Source organism: Lepidochelys kempii, chromosome 17, assembly GCF_965140265.1.
Source record: "Lepidochelys kempii isolate rLepKem1 chromosome 17, rLepKem1.hap2, whole genome shotgun sequence".
In the NCBI taxonomy this organism is placed as follows: Eukaryota; Metazoa; Chordata; order Testudines; family Cheloniidae; genus Lepidochelys; species Lepidochelys kempii.
This window is the reverse complement of record NC_133272.1, coordinates 1,622,914-1,642,979: the sequence shown is the minus strand read 5'-3', so window position 1 is coordinate 1,642,979 and position 20,066 is coordinate 1,622,914. Positions and strand designations below refer to the sequence as shown.

General features: G+C 63.5%; 1 protein-coding gene across 1 annotated transcript; it reads right to left on the bottom strand.

Moving 5' to 3' along the window:
* Positions 1-1,126: 1,126 nt before the first annotated feature.
* TRAF4 (TNF receptor associated factor 4) lies at positions 1,127-19,261 on the bottom strand. Its single transcript, XM_073315172.1, has 7 exons — positions 19,060-19,261; positions 6,142-6,193; positions 4,082-4,186; positions 3,809-3,970; positions 3,477-3,638; positions 3,178-3,333; positions 1,127-3,033 (listed from the first exon to the last, which is right to left on the bottom strand). The coding sequence occupies exons 1-7, from the start codon at positions 19,200-19,202 to the stop codon at positions 2,401-2,403; spliced, it is 1,413 nt and encodes a 470-aa protein (XP_073171273.1). The 5' UTR covers positions 19,203-19,261; the 3' UTR covers positions 1,127-2,400.
* Between the last annotated feature and the right edge of the window lie 805 nt (positions 19,262-20,066).

The window sequence follows — 20,066 nt, the reverse complement described above, 5'->3', positions numbered from 1 at the left end:
CTTCCTGTATCTGTGATCACTTGCTTTAACCATATAAATAACGCTCTGATTGCCTTTTCCTATTTAAGAAATCCTCAAGTCATTTAGGAGAGGGCTGGCTGTGTACCTGAACAGTTCTCTCCTTGGGTACCACACATGTCCAGGAGTCGGTCTTCACCACATCTTCAGATGCTTCAAGCTTTCTCCAAGATGTGTCTCTTCACATCTTCTTGAACCATTGTTCATGGAATCGCCAAGTACCACCCCTTGCCAAAAAGCCACTACCTTGTTCACAAGTCAACTTTCCCTCTTATAACATGGCTGACTGAAGCACCACAGATGATGGCTTCCACGAGCCGTCTTCCAACCTACTTCCCTGCATTACATACTCATTGCACAATGCATGGCTCTCATCTCCAGGGGGGCACTGGCAAATTTGGTTTGACTCCTCCATTTAATCAGCGGTGTATGACCAAACAATGTATTACTGCAAACACAAAACCGGTCCAGTCCTGGCCCAAAGCGTGGACTCTATCTTGTGTTAACATCCATTGCCAATGCCGGAATCAATGGACAGTAGCCAGTCTAAAATAGCAGCTAAGTAACTTACTAAATCAATTAATTCTACAAATGGTGACTACATGATACAAACTTGCTCATACTCCCGTGTAACGAAAGGCCTTGGCATTAACCGAGGGGAAAGCAGTACAGGGAACATGCGTGAAGCTAAATATTTTCCAAACATCCCGGAAAAGGCTATTTGGAGCTCACCATTATATCATCTGCATGGGTCAAAAAGACCATTCTGCAAGGTGGACGTTTGGAGGATGGAATGGCTTTTTGGATCGGATGCCCAATTGCATTTCAACATTACGTGATATAGAGAAACTGCCCCACTGCCTGCCTCTCCCCGCCCCCATGGGGTGCCCAGCATGCCATAGCAATGATGTGTCTACCTGGTGGGTTCCCCGAACTCATTGCTAAGACTCTGCTTTAAGTCACACTGCCTCCCCCTCTACATTGCCCCAGCAGAGAGAGGGGTGATCTCATTTGCATATGGCAATTAACTGCAGTTCCTTTGCATGTCAAGCCCCACCTGTGGTCCAACCCCTGCGGAGCGAGGAAGGAAAGACAGCAGGATCAAACCTGATAAATACAAGAAGAGTTTATTGAAAAAGTGTGAAGGCAGCAGGGCCGGGCAGCTCCGCAGCCAGGACAATAAATAACAGACGCCCTCCCCTCGGAGTGACGCGATATGGAAGACTCCCCGGTGATAAGACACATGCACCCCAGCTCCCCAGCCAGATGCTGGGGCGGGTGCTCACAAAACATGGCTCTGGGTGGAGGGGCCCTGTGCCCTCCGGGGGTCCCTGAGGCAGCAGGAAGGAGACGGAGCCTGGGGACCCTGGCAGCTGCATGCACAGCGCCAGGGGACCTGCCGGTTCCTTGCTGCTGGAGCATCAGGCTCTGGCTGGTCTGTACCTCCCTGTGGGGCTTCCAGAGCACCAGGGGGCTGGTAGCTACAAGGGGACCCCTCACTGGGGCTCCCTTCTTAGGGCTTCATTGCAAAGGCCTCATGGGAGGGGAGGGGATCCCTGCCCCGCTACATGGCTCTTGTGTTGTCCAGGCTTCTCTGGGGCTCTCGGGGGGAGGGGGAATGCCCTAGCTGAGCTGCAGGGCACAGGGGCGAGTCCTGCCCCGAGGCAGGCAGCCTGCAGGGAGCCCCAGGCCTTGCCCCCTCCAGGCACTCAGGAGGGGAGGAGAGCTTGGGTTATATGACAATGGCCCCAGTGGAGATCAGCTGGATCCACTTTCTCCCCATGGGGTGGCAGCCTAGAAGCCCCAGCTCCCAGGGGGCAATGCCACTGACGCTATCAGGACAGCATGGCTCTACCCCTCCTGCCCGCCGTGGGCACGGCTCCAGGGCTTGCAGGTGCTGGAGGGGGGCTGGGGTTCCCCCAGGCCCAGCTGCAACACTGCCCCACAGAGGCGGTGTTTCACTCTGGTGGGGCGCAGGCTGGGGGCAGCAGTGACCAGCCTGCCTGGGCCCCACAGCTGTCCTGAGGCTGGAGAGCCAGCCCATGGGAACATGTATGAAGGACAGGGCCCGCTCTCCTTCCCACCCAGTCTGCGGGGCCTCTCCCTGCACCCCACGGCCAGCTCCAGCCACGGCGCTGGGTCTCAGCGGGCGGGGCCCAGGGTGGTTCCAGGCCATGGCTGCTGCAGGAAACCTGCTTGCGACAGTCCCTGCTCAGGAGGGAGCTGCTGGGCCTCTGGGGCGGAAATACCAAGAGGGCCCCAGTCAGACAAGCCCACGGTGCCCTCAGGCTGCTGCAGACAGAGAAAGGCCACGGAGTCGCTGCAACGCAGCTGCGGCCAGGCTGAGCCGCAAGGCCCCTGGCTAACGTCTCCATGCCAGGCTCAGGCCAGGATTCGTGGTGGGATCTCCACCGAGGCCTTGATGAAGATGGTGTTGTCCCGCACGTAGTTGCGCTTCTTGATGTCCTCGTGCGAGATGAACTTGGGGTACCCGAAGCCCAGCGTGCTCTCGTCCAGGGAGCTGCGGGAGGCCCCCGGCTTCTGGAAATTCTTCCAGTTGGGGTCAGGGTTGAAGGTCTCAGTGATGTGCTGGGGCTTGGCCAGCGAGGGGTCGCTCTGGTCCAGCAGGGAGAAGGTGACGCGGTAGGAGAAGGGCCACTCCAGGAGGTTGTCGTACTGCCCCGGCAGCACCCGGATGTAGACGGACAGGTGGCTGCCCTCCCCGCTGCCGTTCCCGTTGGGGAACACGGACACCTGCAGCTTGTAGCCGTACCGGTGGGTGTAGAAGGGTGGGCTGAAGAACTCGTAGTTGCTGCGCACTTTGGACTCCTGCAGCTTGCGGGCGTAGTCTGTGATCTTCCAGATCAGGACCCCGTCACTGCTGACCAACAGCTCCTCCACATCCTGCCGCAGCTCCTGGATCTCCTGCCGCTGCCGGCTGACTAGGGAGCACACCATGCCCAGGTGCACCTTGGTGCTCTCGTCCAGGTGCCGGCTCATGGCCAGCTTGGGGCACTGCACGGAGGAAGAAGCAGCCATCGATGGAGTGCAGCACAGAAGAGAGGGAAGGGGCTGGTGAGAGCCAGGGCTGGGGAGGGAGCTCCAGCAGGGCGCTCGGGGCGGTGGCCCAGGCCGGCGGGGGCAGCGGGCAGCACTTACCCGATGTTTGCAGCCAGCGTCTTTGAAGGGGCACAGCACCATGGCTGTGCTGCAGGTCTCCTTCAGGTGCCCGGACAGGTCCTCCCTGGCGATGCTGGGTGTCCCGCACTGGTTGGGGCAGGGCACGGGGTAGCGGGGACACTGGAACTGGTGGCTCTGGGGCAGAGGGGGAGGTGCTGTTAGCTGGAGCAGCGCTCCCCCAGAGACCGACTGGGCCCCGACCTGGGCGCACCCAACGGGCTCCCGTGACGCGCGGCCCAGGGAGCAGCACCCCCCGCCCCCGCCGGGCCCCGCCTCACCTGGATGGTGTCGAAGACAAACGGCTTGGAGCAGTAGGGGCAGGGCTGGGTGCGCTTGGGGCAGTCGGCCAGCGTGTGCTGGGGCAGCAGCCGACGCATCAGGCGTGCCCCACACTTGTTCTCGCAGTACACGCTCTCCTGGGGGCAGGCGCCCTGGTGATTCTGGGGGGCAAGAGTGCGCTGAGCTGGGGCCAGGGGGCGTCGCCCGCAGGGCCGTCCCGGCACCACCCCGCCCCTCACGCCAGCCCCCTGCGAGGGGGGGACCCCGTGGGGCTGGCCCCGCCCCCGAGAGGGACCCTGGCTCCCCACACCACCCCTGCCCCGCCCCGCACCTCGTAGGCCTCGCCGGTGAAGTCGCTGGAGCAGAACTCGCACTCGACGCGGCGCTTGGGGCAGCCGTGCTGCAGGTGGCCGGGCAGGTCGCGCCGGCTCAGCTTGGTGCTGCAGCGATTGGGACACGGGATCACGTTGAAGCCGCACGTGCCGAGATGGGGCTGGCGAGACAGGAAGGTGAAGGGGGGGGGCGCGTCTCCCTCTCTCTCTGGTATCACCGCCCAGAGCCAAACCCGCCCGCACTGCCCCTCCCAGGCCCTGCAGCCGCTCACCTGCAGGTGCTTGATGTGTCCGCTCCAGCGGCAGCCCTCCTCGCTGTGGATGCAGCGGATGGTGAGGCCCAGCACCTGCGCCTCGAGCTCGGGGTCCGGGTAGATCTGGGGAAAGGGACATTTAGAGATCGGGGGACTCGCACCCTGGGTCAGAACAGGACCAGGCCCATCCCAGGGGCACCAGCCACGCCCTGGAGCAGGCACCAAGCAGGGGCAGGGCGCTCCTGGCGAGGCCGGGGGAGTCCTGGGGCCCAAGGCAGACAGTGAGAATGGACACGTCCCCTGCCCCTCACCAGGGTGTTCGTCTCCCCTGCCGGCCCGGTGCCTCCAGGACCAGGCTCCGCCTCAGCCAGGGGCAGGGTCCTGGCTTTGCATCATAGAATCATAGAATATCAGGGTTGGAAGGGACCTCAGGAGGTCATCTAGTCCAACCCCCTGCTCAAAGCAGGGCCGATCCCCAACTAAATCATCCCAGCCAGGGCTTTGTCAAGCCTGACCTTAGAAACTTCTAAGGAAGGAGATTCCACCACCTCCCTAGGTAACGCATTCCAGTGCTTCACCACCCTCCTAGTGAAAAAGTTTTTCCTAATATCCAACCTAAACCTCCCCCACTGCAACTTGAGACCATTACTCCTTGTCCTGTCCTCTTCTACCACTGAGAATAGTCTAGAACCATCCTCTCTGGAACCCCCTTTCAGGTAGTTGAAAGCAGCTATCAAATCCCCCCTCATTCTTCTCTTCCGCAGACTAAACAATCCCAGTTCCCTCAGCCTCTCCTCATAAGTCATGTGTTCCAGACCCCTAATCATTTTTGTTGCCCTTCGCTGGACTCTCTCCAATTTATCCACATCCTTCTTGTAGTGTGGGGCCCAAAACTGGACACAGTACTCCAGATGAGGCCTCACCAATGTCGAATAGAGGGGGACGATCATGTCCCTCAATCTGCTGGCAATGCCCCTACGTATACAGCCCAAAATGCCATTAGCCTTCTTGGCAGCAAGGGCACACTGCTGACTCATATCCAGCTTCTCGTCCACTGTCACCCCTAGGTCCTTTTCTGCAGAACTGCTGCCGAGCCACTCGGTCCCTAGTCTGTAGCGGTGCATTGGGTTCTTCCGTCCTTCTCCCCCTTCCCAGCGGCTCCACACACAAGCATCATGCCTCTAAATCCATCTGCCCTGAGAGGTGCCCGCCTGAGCCACTGGGCTGCCCGCAGCCTGCAATGCCCTCTCCACAGAGAGGCTGGACGAACCTGCCTGGGAACCACTTAGCTCAGGGTTAAATTAACCCCCTCTCCTCGAGTCCAGGGCTGGGACAGCAGAGGCTGCAGGTCAGGATTGAGGGGCATGGGAGGGGAGGGGAGGGCAGGGCCTGGGTCTTGGCTCCAGCAGCATTCTTCAGAGGGCTGGAGGAAACAAGCCAGATGCCCGGGGGGCTGGCCCAGCTGGGCACAGGAGCTGTGGCTGGACGTCCTCCCCCCCGTGGGGTCGAGCTGTTTCCTGTTAGGTGGCAGGGGCTCTGCCATGCCAGGGCGGCGAACAAGCAGCCTTTCTTGGGAGAGGAGCCAGTTTCCCAGCACAGCTGCACGAAGGGCTCTCTCGCCTCAGAGCGACGTTGGCATCGCAGCCTGTGCCAGGTGTGCCAATGCACAATCCCAGGGCAGGCTGTGAGGGGAGGGGGTCCCTGTCCGTGACGTGGAGACTGTTTGCCAGGTCTATCTGCCACACAGACTCGCGCAGCCCGACACCCCAGGGAGGCCACCGGCTGAGGCCGGGCGCGGTCCACGCTGCCAGCTCCGTGGGACCTGATGCAGCATCCCCCCGTTGGGGAAGCCCAGGCTGCGGGGAAGGGGGAGATTCAGCTCCTCATGCATTGGCTGACTTCCCTGCCGGACGGCTCGCCCCAGCTCTGGGGCCTCCATCCCTGGGCTGCAAATGGATGGGAGGCAGGAGACAAGTGGGAAAATGCTGCACCCGAGCCGAGCCCCCTGGCAACGCCCTGCTGGGCACCAAACCCCCCTCCCCATGGCTGAGCTGTCACGGGCAGGGCGGGGCTCTCACCTTGGCATAGTCGAGGGGCAGCTGATCCTCTGGACACTTGAAGACGCCTTCACTGCAATAGAAACGAGCCAAGGTCAAAGCTGGTGGGACAGCAGGGCTCCCTGGGGGGCAAAGTTGGAATTTTCTGTCGTTTTTTTAGTAAGTCCCCTGTATGCCTCAGTTTCCCCCACACACGGCACTTCCCTCTGTATAGGGAAAGGGACTAGGTTTGCTCTGAGGGCAGGTGAAGACACAGAGGCGTGCGCGTCACCTCCGTCTGAGTCATTTGAAACGTCCCAGCCATGCCCAACGCCCAAGCTCTGCCTGCCCTGCGAGAGGAGCTCAAACCCAGCAAGGGACACAAGTGAACCGAACGCCTCCTTCTCTGCTCAGCCTCCCCCAGCAGCCTCTGGGGTGCATGGCCCCTCAAGCTGGCCCGGCTACTCTTCCACATAGGAGGGAAACTAGCCAAGAGCGGCCTTGTTCTGCCTCACAGCCTGCTGTTCTGCTGGTTGCTCGATGCCACGGGGCGAGAGTGTCAGTGGCTCGAATGCCAGGCTCTGCTTCTCCCGCCGGCCCGACACCTCCCAGGGTGTGACCCACCTTGCCCCGCAGGCTTTGCAGGGTGGGATGGGCTCATTCCCAGAGCAGCATGGAGCAGTGACCCCATCAGGGCCGGCAGGTTTGTATAATTTTTGGTGATGCCCAGAACAGATCCAAGTCCTGCCGCCCCCCACTCCTCACACATCTGCCTAAGGCTCTGGGAGGGAGTTTGGGTGCAGGAGGGGGTGAGGGGTGCAGGCTCTGGGCTGGGCTGGGCGCAGTGCTTACTTCGGGAGGCTCCCGAAAGCGACCCACACCCCCCTCTGGCAGCGGCTCCGAGGCAGGGGGCCAGGGGGTCTCCACCCCCGCAGCTCCCAGCCAATGGGAGCTGCGGAGTTGGTGCTGGGAGCGGGGGCGGCGTGTGGAGACACACCACCCCCGCCCCCCAGGACCATAGGGCCGTTCCGCTTTTGGGAGTGGCGCGGAGCGAAGCCGGGCAAGAAGCTGCCTTAGCCCCACTGTGCTGCTGGTGGCGGCAGCCGGGGAAGAGACCCGGCCCCAAACATTGGTGGAGCCGAGCCCCCGGGCCCTGAACATTTCTGGAGCATGGGCCCCGGGAGGAAAGCAGGGCAGCTGCTCCCAGCCCTGGGCAGTCAGGGCTCTGCAGGCCAGGCCAACAGGCCCAGCTCCGCCCCATGGTCTGGTGCAGCTCCCCGCAGCCAGGTGCTAAACGCCTCCCAGGCTCCATTAGAGGTGAGAAATCTGCCACCCCACAGTGGGAGCTGGTACCTCTCCCCCTCCCCCGCCACAGCTGCTCGCCAGATGTTGGGGGGTGGACGTGCTGCCAGGCAGCCCAGGGGCTCCTGGTTTCCAGGAAACCGCCAGCTCTCAGCTCAGTCCCATCCACCCCTGCAGCTCCCCCAGCCTCTGACCCTGGGAGGGGCTGACAGCTCTGCTGGGACGCGTGGCGGGGAGTGCTGGCGTGGGGGGGAGTGCTGTGCGTGGCTCAGAGACAGGTCACCCGGGGGGGCAGGGGAGCCCTGGACTGCGAAGGGTCTAGGCACCGCGCAGGGGGGGGGGGGGGGATATGGATGACACACACTCTCCAAAAAGAACAGGAGGTCTTGTGGCACCTTCGAGACTAACCAATGTATTTGAGCATGAGCTTTCGTGGGCTACAGCTCACTTCTTCGGATGCACGCCGTGGAAAATACAGGGGGGAGATTTATATACACAGAGAACATGAAACGATGGGTGTGACCGTACACACTGTAACGAGAGCTATTACCAGCGGGGAGGGGGGGACGGACAGACAGGGGGGACAGGACTTTTTGTAGTGATAACCAAGGTGGGCCACAAGTCCTCCTTTTCTTTTTGCGGATACAGACGAACACGGCTGCTCCTCTGAAACACACTCTCCAGCTTCCCACAGATCCCAGGAGCCTGGACTCGGGGACTCAGCTGGGAAGGTCCCTTGTGCAGTGCCCGGTGCCCATGCCCCTCGCACAGCTGGCCAGCGATAGCAGCCCAGGTTTCCCCGCACGGGGCAGGTGGCAGCGTTTGCCAGCGGCGCATCTAGCGAACAGGAGCGCGGAGGCAGGCCAGGCAAAGCCGGCTAGTGCCTTCCCCAAACCCAGCACCCCACCTGGAAACACAGCAGGCTCGCCCCGGAGCTGCCCCCCACCTGCCAGGGCCCAGACACACAGACACCTGCACCCGCGGGAGGAAGGGGAGTCACCCTTGTCCATTGGTCAGCTTCCACAGGCACCAAAACCTGCGCAAGGCACGGGGGACACTGCACTGGGCCCCACCCCTCAAGACAGCCTGAGTGGGGCTGGGCTGGGCCCTCTCCTGGCAGGCCTGGAGGTGCCCTGGGCGACTGGGCCCCCAGCACAGTGGAGCCTCCTCCAGAGTGCGCCTGAGCCTGCAGCCAGCACCACTGCTCTTTCCCCAAGCCATTGCACGGATCCAGGCAGTTGGGCTTTCCCAGCCCACCCTTCAGGCTTCCCTGGTGAGGAAATGTGCCCTGTATCTGAACCTGGTAATAAGCCTGCCCCCACGTGCTCAGCTCCAGATGTTACCCCTGACCTCTGAGCTCATGGAGCCGGCAGCAGCAAGCCCTCAGCCCCCCAACAGAGCTCCAGGAAAAGAGGGAGCCCCTTGGGTCCCATGGGAAAGGCCTTGCACAGTGCTGGCCCCATCTCCCTGCGCTGACAGCCCACGCTGCCTGGGGTCCTCGTGCAGCATGCGTGCAAGGTGCAGGCAGACCAGGACTGCCACGGCCAGGAGGGGAGAGGGGCCTGGCTGCAGCGACGTGGGGGGCAGGTGCCACAGATCACTCAGCCCCCCGAGCTAGTCTCCGCCGGCCAAGCCCTTGCCCCAGGCAGGGCCATGGGGAGCAGGGGCTGCACTCCAGGCCCCAGTAACACCCCCGATTCAGCATACCCGGAGGACACCTTCCCCGCAGGAGGCCAGGACATGTCCAAAAGGTGGGGCTGGCCCTGGCTGCCTCCCCCGCAAGCTCCGTGGGCACAGCTCCAAGCACATGGCTGCCTGTTAGGCCAGGGCAGAGCAAGGCACAGCCAGTGCCAGGCAGGGAGTGTAAACACCTTCCCTGCGTGACAAAGGTCAGTTACGCAGCGAGTGTCACGCCCGCAGGAGCGCCTCCCTGTGAGTCACTGGGGCAGGGTGGGAGTTGACTACGTAAACGTTCCCCCCCCCCGGCACAGGCTGGATTGGCACATGGAGCCCCTGGCCCCCCCGTGGGTCTCCGCTCCAGAGCCCTGCACAGAGCCAGGCCAGTGATCACTACAGCAGGGCATTTACCTGGCTCACACCCCTTCTCTCCCCCCCGCCCCACAGCCCAGGCCCGGCTCAGCCAGCTGCTCCTCCCCTCCCCCAGTTCCCATGGCCTCCTCTCCCCCTCACCAGCTGCTGGGTAAGTTACATGAACCCCTGATGGAAATAAACAGAGACTCCGGAGCGCGGCACCGTATTCCACGCAGTTCGAGCATCCGCCCACTACTTCCAAGCCCCAGGAGAGACTGAGGGAGGCCAGAGCAGGGGGGCTCCCACCTGGCCCTTGCACAGATTAGGGGTTTTATCAAGGCCCACGAGCCGTGATTTCTGACCCTGGAAATGCCCCTACCCGACCCCCACCCCTAGCAGATGCTGCTTCCTCCCCTGACACCAGATCCCTGCTTAGGCAAGTGCTGCGCGGCTCAGTCCAACTGCCTTCCCCCCATCAAATCCCCCGACGGACATACAGGGATGGGAAAGGCCCAGGCTGCAGCCTGGGAACAGGTGTCCCTTCAGCCAGGCTTCCAGCTGCTGCCAGCCTGGGATTCCCAGTGTGCCGAGACAGCAGCAGTCGCCCCACTGAGATCAACAGCTGCGGCCATCCTGGGCCAAGCACACCAAGAGTCCCACTGTGCCTCGGCCAGCCCCAGGCGCCCGCTCCAGAGGAGGGGTGGCTTCGCTTGCCCTGGGCTCCCCCATGCACATCTGGAGGTGGCGAGGGTGTAGGCCAGCACTGGGCAATGCTCTGCTCTGCCAGCCTGAGCACACTGCCAGCCCCCCAGCTCAGATCCCTGCCCTCTCTCAGGCACTGAGCAGCGAGCCGTGGCTGGAAGACACCAGGGCCCTGAACTGGGGGCCCGATGCAGAGCCCTACAGCCAGTGGTGGAGGGGCAAGGAGGCACCCGTGGCCTGGGCCCAGCACTGCAGAGATTCGACTGCAGAACAGGCCACGGGCCCGTCGCAGAATCTGCAGCTACGCCTGGGCCAAGACTGTGCAGAAAAATGCCCAACCTTTGCCCTACAGTGAAATCTGCTCCCAAGCCGAGGCCAGAGGAGCTGCAGCCAATACAGGCCGAGGAGCCACTGGGGCTAGCCAGCCCTTCCCTGCCACCAGCGCTTCTCTGCCACCCCGAATCACCAACATGCGGCAGCTCCCTGGCCCACGGATCTCACCTGGGACCACTAGGAGCTTGGCTGCACTTGCCAGATTCTTGGAGAACCCGGAGCACGAGGAGATTGAGGCTGGGGGCCCGGCCCTTGCCTCCCCCTGCACAGGAACCCTCCTCCACCCAGCTGCACAGCGCCCTGCCTCGCTGGTCTGCCTCAGGCTTGCAACACAGCCAGTCCCACCAGCCTCCCTGTGGCGAGTGTCCAGGATAAGGTCTAGCAGCGAGGCCTGGGGCGCTCGGACACAGCACGACCCGCCTGCCATTGGAACACAGGGAGGCTGGCAGCCGCTCTCCAGACATGACAGGGTTACATCCCCGGCAGTGCTACTAAATCGCTCAGCCAGAATTAAGAAGCTGCCAGACAAGAAGAGCAGCACGTGACCGTGCATTCCCAGGGGCCTGGCCCGCCAGCAACACGCACAGGAGCGATCGGGCAGGGCAGGGCAGGGCAGGCAGCCACAGTGCATTTGCCCTACAGACCTGAACAGCAGCTCTGCTGAACCGTGCTCACGGCAACCAGAACTGCCACCCCTGGGACCACTCAGACTCTGCATCAGAGAGACATCGGGGCCCCGGGCACCGCCACAGCCCAGCCCAGGGGAGGGGACACCCCCCATGCGACAGCCACCTGCCACAGCCCACAGACGCAGGGACTCAAGGCTAGAAGGGCCCATCGTGATCTGCTAGTCTGACCTCACAGAGCCTCGCCCGCCCACTCCTGTAATAGACCCCTGAGCTCTGATAATACTCAGTCCTGCCATGAGGGCAGGGGGCTGGACTAGACGACCTCTCGAGATCCCTCCCACTCCTACGCTTCTAGCTGAGTCACTGACGTCCTCAAATCATGGTTTAAAGTCTTCAAGTTACAGAGACTCCCCAATTTACACTAGTTTAAACCTGCAAGTGAACCATGCCCTACGCTGCAGAGAAAGGCAAAAACCTGACCCAGGGTAAAATTCCTTCCTGATCCCAGATATAGTGATCAATTAGACCCTGAGCATGTGGGTGAGACCCACCAGCCAGACACCTGGGAAAGAATTCTCTGTAGTAGCTCAGAGCCCTCCCCATCCAGTGCCCCGTCTCCGGCCACTGGAGGTATTTGCTGCCGGCAGTCCCAGTCCCATTGTACTATCCCCTCTACAAACTGATCAGCCTCAGTCCCGAAGCCAGTTGGGTGTTTTCCCCCCTAAACTTGTTGCTGGCCAGTTTATATCCTTGTGCTCACCCTGGCGCTTACCTCCACTAACCCCTCTCCCACCCGGGCCCAGAGAGCTCCCTCGGGCGCCCGGGGAGCAGAGACGCCACCCCAGCAGGAGGATTCAGAGGGTGCCAGCAGCATTTCACACGGACTGGATGGAACAAGCGGGGCCAAGCAACAATTGCAGCCGGGGAGACAGGAGAGGAGCAAGGCAGGGCGCAGGGTTGAGCAGCCGGGCAGGAGACAGAGAGTCTGAACGCCAGGCTTTGCAGCCCAGAGGTCTGACTGGGCCAGGCTCCCACTGCAAAGCTGGGATCTCCTACCCATGGCAGGGGCCTCTTTCTGGGGCAACAGCTCCTGTGCTTCCCAGGATGCCCGGTGGAGCTGGACAGGAAACTACACCTGCCCTTCCCTCATAGTCGCTAGTCACACCTCTGTCCTCAGGTGCTGCAGGAATACATGGGGGCCCTGGGCAGCTGGGAGAGCGCTGACCAGCCAGGGCTCCCCTTCCCGACTCCCAGGAGTGGTTCACACGTGTCACAGCCTGGCATCCAACTCGCCCCCTGGTTCAGCTTCCAGGCTGGGTTATTTCTACAGGAGGAAAGGCCTTTGCCAATGCCATGGCGGGGATGCCAGGCAGAGCCCTGGCCCCACGGCCTGCTGGAGAACAAGGGCTAGTCAGACCCCTAGCGCTCAGCCCCTGTGGTCCCCCGCAGACGCACCAGGAGGGAAACCACCAGGTTTCGGCCAATACGGCTGGGTGGTTTCCTTGCCACCTGAGCCCAGCGCCGTAGGCCGAGCCCGCTTCCCTGCACGGGTCCCAGGCTGCCCAGCTCCCAGTTTGTTTGGGCGCCCGCCGTTCCTGTGGGGACAGTTGCTGGGCAGCGAGGAGAAATAAAGCCCCAGCCTAAGCAGCGGGATACATGGAAGCAGAGCGCTCGCCAGGGAGCCACACACCTGACAGCGCAGCACGGAGCCAGCCGGGCAACGGAACCTGGCCCCCCCGCATGCAGAGGCACCTCCCCCCGGGGACAGACCGTGGGCAGAGCCGAGCACTGCAGTACCCGAGAACGGTTCAGACAGCAGCTCCCACAGCTGGGCATAGCTCAGACAGCGCCTCAGCACGTTCCCAGCCAGCCGCCAGCCTCGCTCTGCCTGGATTCCACGCCCAGAGGAGGCGACTAAGCCGAGGGCGAGGATTATGGTACACAAGGGCGAACGAGGCTCCTTGCAAAGGCTGGAGCAGGCTGGGGCGGAGCCCGGCCCGGCTGCGCCATGCTAAGCAGTGTGGGAGCCTGGCTCGTGCCAGCAGCCCCACCCCAGACTGGGCACAGGCACATGGCCTAGGCTAGCTCCAGGCGGGAACCCTGCGGCTCCGGCAGCCTAATGCGCTCCCACGCTGGCTGCCATGCACCTCCCCAGCACCAGCGCCGTGCACAGAGCAAGGGTTAACCAGCACAGAGAGGAACAGGCTGCAGGCCCCCACGGCAGGGCGGGGGAGAACAGACATAATCCCCAGCAAAGCCTGCTCACTCCACCACGGCTGGCTGGGCAGAGAATGTGCTGAGACAGCAGTTAGGGAGTGAAGTCCTTGCCTTTGACCGTCCCTGAACACTGCATGGTCTGGGGCTGGGCTGCCAAGGGGGAGGAGGGTCACAGCACCCTCCCTGGGACCCTGCTCTGCTCCAGGCCCCAGCAGCGAGCTCAGCCATGCACCCTGCCCAACGCATCAGTTACCAGAGACTGACCTGAGCCCACGCCCCTTGCCACACCGCGGGGGCTGGGCAGAACAGCAGCCCTGCAACAGGGTCAGCACCTTCCGAGGGTCCACAGAGATCCCCTAAGGCAGCATGACGTGCGAGAGCCAGGGACGGAACCCAGGAGTCCTGACTCCCAGCCCCCTGCTCTAATCCAGTAGACATCTCCCCTCTCTGACATTAGAAATCCTAACTCGAGCCAAGAGCTGGACGCAGGCCCCAGGCAGCATCAGTGCAGGTGACCTAGGGAGATAAGTCAGCTTCCAGCTGCCCCCAGTCACGTCCTAGTCACCCCCTCCACGGCACCGTAGGATGGAAGGAGCCTCCCTTAAGAAACCCCCAGTTTTGCACAAATTAGGTTTCTCTTGTCTTCATGTGGCACTTGCCTGGCTCCTCCCAAGAGCCTGCGGCCTTGGGGACTCTCCAGCTCTGCTCAGCAGAAGGTCGCCCTGATGGAGGGGTCACCCCACAGAGGGTGGGGCCCCTCTCTGACTTGGCAGACTGGGGCTGGGGTCAGGGGCTGTTGACTGGGACCATCTGACAGCAGAAACAGACAATTTACCGTGTTTACACAGGGCTCAGCTCCTTGGTGCAGCCCCTGAGGCCCGGCCTCACTCCGCTCCCAGCCCTGTGCCAGCTCGGTCCTGAACCAAGCAATCACAAAACACCTTCTGAATTCCTGGCTACGCAGCCAGCCCAGCAAGACTGGGCATGCCTGGCCCCCACACCACCAGGAGGGCTGAGCGCCACAGGGGACGGGGAGACACTGCTCTGAGCTGCAGCCAGCCCTCGCTCCTTTAGCCCAAAAGACGGGAGCACATCCCCCCACACCTCCAAACAGCCAAGAGACCAAGGCGCAGAGCCCAGTGAGCTCACACCCTGCCAGGACACTCCGCACCAGCCCCTTTGGGGAGTGGGGCCGCTGGCGGAGGGGAGCGCATTTCCCATGGCCAATAGCCCCACCAGCAGGAGGGGATGCCGCACCCCGGGACAGGCTCCTGCAGGAGTGGGCGCTGAAGGGGGAGCCCAGAGGAGGACAGTTCCTCCCCTACAGGAGCTGTGGTTCTCCCAGCCGTGGTCCGTGCAGCTCCCGCGAGAGGAGCCCATACACCGTGCATGCACGAGACCAGGATTTTTTTGGCTAGCAGCATCCCTCAGGGCCACACACGTGCTCTGTGCCGCCTCAAGCTCCCAGACAGCGGCCAGGCGGCAAATCCCCCCTCCCCCCCACAACTCAAACCCAGGCAGCCGAGGGCTCCTGAGAGCAGGGCCAAGGGCTGGTGATGCCTGGCGGCATCACAGATGGACACGGGTAGCTCACCAGCGCCAGTCCTGCCAGGCCAGGCGGGCTTGGGCTGCAGGAGAAGCCTGTAAGTCTCAGGAGGGGAGGTGCCTTGCTGGGAGCAGGGAACATGCCCCAGTGACTGTGAAGAGAAGACCTCCCCTGGGGCAGTGCCGAGGTAGAAGACGCTTTCAGCCCCAATCTGTTCATGGGGCCAGCGGACATCTTGATACAGACGATGGGCCTGGCTCAGACAGAGCCTCATCCACTGGGCCGGGGCCAACGCTCATGGCAGCATAGTGCTGGGCCAGGAAGCATCAACGTCCTTCCCTGTCCCCCGTTCCAGGAAGGGCTGGGAGGACTTGCTGTGCCTATGGGAAGCCCCGAGTTCCCTCAGCACAGAGCTGCAACCCCTGAGGAGCTGTGGTGTCAGAGATGAGGTTGGCTGTGCGGGGTCCTTCCTTGGGGCCCCGTCTGACGCTCTGTGGGGTTCAAGGCGACGCTGGCCTGGCCATTTGGAGGGTTCTGACGCTCACCGTCTGGGCGCTGACGAGACCTTCGTGGACTGTCCCAGAGAGTGGAGTTTCAGCCTCATGAGTCCAGAGAAGGACGAGGATGCTGAGCATCTGCTGGGAATGTGGGATTCTCACAGACAGAACAGGTCCCAACTGTGCCCATTGTCAGGGGAACCAGTCCATGGAAGGAGGGCTAAGCCCTGGGGCTTGATTCCTTCGCTACAAAGACCCTGTACGGTGAGGGTCTGTGCTGGGGGAGGGGGTGTAACCAGAGAATTTCAGGCCACAGTCACCCTCAGCCCATAGTGGTCAGGAGCGCCGAGGTTCTCAAGGCGCTTAGTCTGAGCTAGGAACGTGCAGGTTTGACGTGCGCCAGGTTCGGTCTCACTGCCACGGGCATTAAACGGAAACGGAGACAAGTCAGAGCCACCCCTCCTGTTATGCCCCCGTGCGGGAGCACAAGGTGCACACGCAGCCCTGCCAGTCACAAAAAACCAGGCCTCGTGTGCGAGGCACGTGCACCCCTGTAGTGGGATCCGTGCCGACACGCTCAAGGCAGTAGCCTGGGTTCTATTCCTGCTCACAGGCACCAGGGCCAACTTTGGGCTCCTCATTACCAAGCCAGGCGTTTAGTTAAACTCTGGACAACGCCACAGAGACTCAGTCTGGTGTGCTGGTCAGTGGGCCTGGGCATCGCAGTCACAGGGAGCATGGCCATGGCCCGGGGCCAGCCGTGGGTCCTGGCACCAACCTGTGCTCTAGTCCTCCCCCACTCCGACACTCTGCACACCAGGCACCCAGCTCAGCCCCAGAGGGTTCTGCAGTCCCAGAGACCCCACAGCTGCCTGCTTTGCACTTGGTGACAGTGGAGTTGGGCACCAAGGGGTTAAACACGAATCGTTCTACACAAAACAGCCCTCAGAGGTGGAGGGGCTTCCTTGGCCCCCAGCCCTGCCCTGAGGGAGGGGGGACCGCAGCCCCCCAGACGGGAGCTACAGGCTGCTGAAGTGTGTCAGGCTGGAGAACATGACTGAACCAGGCCCCCGCCTGAGCACCGACAGCCAGAGCCGCCTCTCGCCCCGCCGGGCCTCATTCAGGAAGCAGGAGGCAGAGGACTGGCTGGTGGTGCTGGAAGCAGCTGGCTCTGGGAGTGTTCAGAGGCGCACGCCAGGCTTCCCTGGCGAGGCTGTGGACAGCTGGCTAGCCCGAGAGAGACCCTGCCTGCCCGGCGGGGGTGGGGGGACCAGGGACGGCACATGCCAAGCCCTGGCAGCACTTTGGCAATCCATAACCGCTCAGCAAGCCTGTGGGAAGCTGCTGCCACAGGCGACCCCTCCAGAACCCCATGGCTCAAGCATGCTTCAACAGCAGGGTTTAGATGCTGTGGTGTGGACAGGGCTCACACCAGTGGGTGCAGAGCTCCATCTCTGGTGAAGGGCACAATCCTGCCAGGAGGATGGAGTCTCACAGCAAGGAGAGGGGCAGGGCTGTGGAAGAAAGGCAAGGTGCCCGAAGGAAAACCGCTCGCCCTGAAGCTCCCACCTACGTCCCCACACGCACACGTTTAATCCCAATTTGAAGACTCTGCTTTTTAGGTCAGTGTTGCAATTGCTGAGAGCTAAGCTGGGCTGGGGCTCTTAAGGGATGTCCGGCAAGGGCTGAAATAAATCCCATTTGGCACACTTATTTCCCAGCAGTGTCCCCAGCACAAAGGCGCAGGGATCCCGAAGGCCCTGAGTGCACCGGGAACAGGACCGACCGTGCTAGCTACACACTATGCAACACACAAAAGGCTCCTCTCTACCCACTGCCACTGCATGGGCTGCTGAGCCCGCACTGCCTCTCAGAGCCTCTATCCCCGTCCCCTGACCACAGAGCAGGCCTCTCCTAACCCAGTGCACAGCTCCCAGCCCTGCCCACATCTGCAGCTGCTGTATTGTGATCTGTAGCACTGGGACCCCGCTGTGCCAGGCGCTGTACACACACAGCCCAGGTTCTCAGCAGGGTCTTCCCATTTCCAGGGGCTTTTTCACAGCACCAGACCCTGAGAGAACACTGTAGCCAAACCACCACATGGAGCTGAAGGGTCTGGGGGCAAACAATCCTATGGGCCTGCAGCAGGGTGGGATGTAGCCTGGCTGAGCTCTGGCTCCTCAGAGAGGGTCTTGTCGTGGCCAAGGGTTTCCCCTCCCCACTTTTGGAACCCACTTCTGCAATAAAGTGGCTGTCGTCCGTCCCCCCCACCCCCCGCCCCATAGCAGGGAACCAGCTGGTCTTCAGTCAAACGGAGGAGGGCCCAGGGTGGCATGGAGCTGCAGCTGCTGAGCTGGGCACATAGCCAGCATGTTTGCAGGGTCCTTCCCACTACCAGGCCACACGGGGCAGGCAGAGAGGGCAGCAGTGTGACTGGTATCAGGGAGGGATGTTCAGACAAAGGGCGCAGGGGGCAGAGTGCAGAACGGACTGGCTGGTGCCACCACCGAAGGCAGAGCCTGGAATGCACCAGAGTGTGAACCTGCCAGGACTGAGGGGTTAACCCCCCACCCTCGCCCCCGCAGACCGAGACTGAGCCCGAACCCACGGGTGGGAAGCGAGTGAGAACTCAGAGCCACGAGCAGGACAGCCCCCAGCTGGGAGAAACAGGAGTCTGTATACCCTGGGCAGGGCCCCCCTGGTCCCTCACCATGTAGAGAGCACCCGGCTTCTGGCTCCGCAAACGTGGGCCACAACGCCTACCACCACCCTGGACGTGGGACAGGGCGGGGGGACAACGGGGACATCTCCACTGTGGTGCCCCCTTGCCGGGACCCAGCCTGGAAACGGGGGCAAGGCTGCCATTACCCACCGGGACTCCCATCCTCCCTTCACAAGGCTGGGGCACAACGGGAGGGCAGGCTGGGACGTGCTGGATTGGGCAGAACAGGCCAGGCCGGCTGGGACAGGAGACTCAGGAGCTCCCAGCCCTGCTACACCCAGGTCGCTGCCTGCCGGAGCCGGCGGCCCGGGCGGAGCAGCCACGTGGCCCGGGCGCTCCGCGCAGGTGTGAAGACTCAGGCGGGACGTGACCCGACCCCGTGTGGAGCCCCGCACCCCCCCCGCACCCCGGGGGGCTGGGCAACGCCTGACCCTTGCCCCCCCCGCTGCACACACGGCCCCCCCCGTTCGTGCTGCCCCAGGCCCCCGAGCCGCGCACAAGAGGGGCCGAGGGGGGGGACGTCCCGCCCGGGGACAGTCTCCGCACCTGCCCGGGCACGTCACGAAACCGGCGAGTTTCGGCCCCTCCTCCCGCCGCGCGCGGAGCCGAGCCGAGCCGAGCCGGGCCGGGCCAGGCACCGGCGACCGCCCGGGGGTCCCGGGTCGGGCGAAAGCGCCGGGCCAGGCGGGCACCAGAACAAACCGCCCGGGGCAGGAGCCGGACTCGCCCCCCCCCGCTGCCCCGGGCGCGGAAATCCCGGGGGGCTTTGCCCGGGGGGGCCCCGCCAGCCCGGCCCAGCCACGAGACCCCCCCCCGGGCCCGGACCAGCCACGAGACCCCCCCCGGGCCCGGCGAGCAGCCTGGGGAGCCCCGCACGGTCCCAGCGCCGGCCCGCGAGAGCCGCGAGCCCGGGGGGGTCCGGGGGGGCCCCCCCGGGCCTGACGTAACAAAGGGATCTCTGACGTCACAACCCCCCCGCACCTGAGGAACTCCTGCAGGCAGGTGTCGCAGAAGCGGTGGCCGCAGGTGGAGACCTGCACGGGCTCCCGCATGGCCTTGCCGCACAGCGGGCACAGCAGCCGCCGCTGCGGCTTCTCCAGGAACTTGTAGTCGAAGCCGGGCATGGTGGGGCCGCGCCGGGGCCGCCGCTCGCCCAGCGCCTGCCGGGCACCGACTGGGGCCGCGCCGCGCGGCGGCTCCGGGGGCGGGCGGCGGCCCCGCCCAGGGCGGCCCCGGGCTCCGCGCGGCCCTAGCGCCCGGCCGCGCCCCGCCCCGCCCCCCTCGGGGAGCCAGCGGCGGCTGGGGGGGTTCCCGGCTCGGCCCCCGGGGGCAACGCCACAGCGGCTGGCAGAGCAGACACCGCGCTGCCCCCCCCGCCTAGGGCTGCTCCCCCCCCCCACGGCTGCCCGGTCAACGCAAGACTTCGCTCAGGGGGGGTCACAGCCCGGGGTCCGGAGTCCCCAGGGCCAGGCCAGGGCCACCCCCTGCCCCCGGCTCCCTTCCCGTGCCGCAGCCCAGTGGGCATGGCCCGGGCCGGGGAGCCGGGGTCCGGTCTAGCCTTGGCTCTGCCACGTGCTCCCTGGGTGTCCTTGGTTGAGTCACTGACACCCTGTGCCTCAGTGTCCCCACTGGGCTCTTTACTTACCTGCGCCTGGAGGAGTCATTAGCTCTGGTCGGCCACGTGCTTTGAGACTGGCGCGTCTCCGGGGGTGGCCACGCTCCCAGGCCAGGCCCAGCACCCGGGCGGCGGGGGAGGGGCGGTGGTTTCTCCCTGTCTGGCGCCCAGCAGCGGGCTAACCACACTCCCCCCCCCCCAGCCCCGCTGCACCGACCCCTGAGCTGCCGCACCCCGCGACGGGCGGGGAGGAGGACGCCACCTAGTGATCACACCTGTTACCGGCACAAGTTACTAAACCAAACACATCTGGAGCAAGGTGTGACTACTGGCAGTGGTTCTCACACTGGGGGTCAGGACCCCATTTTAATGG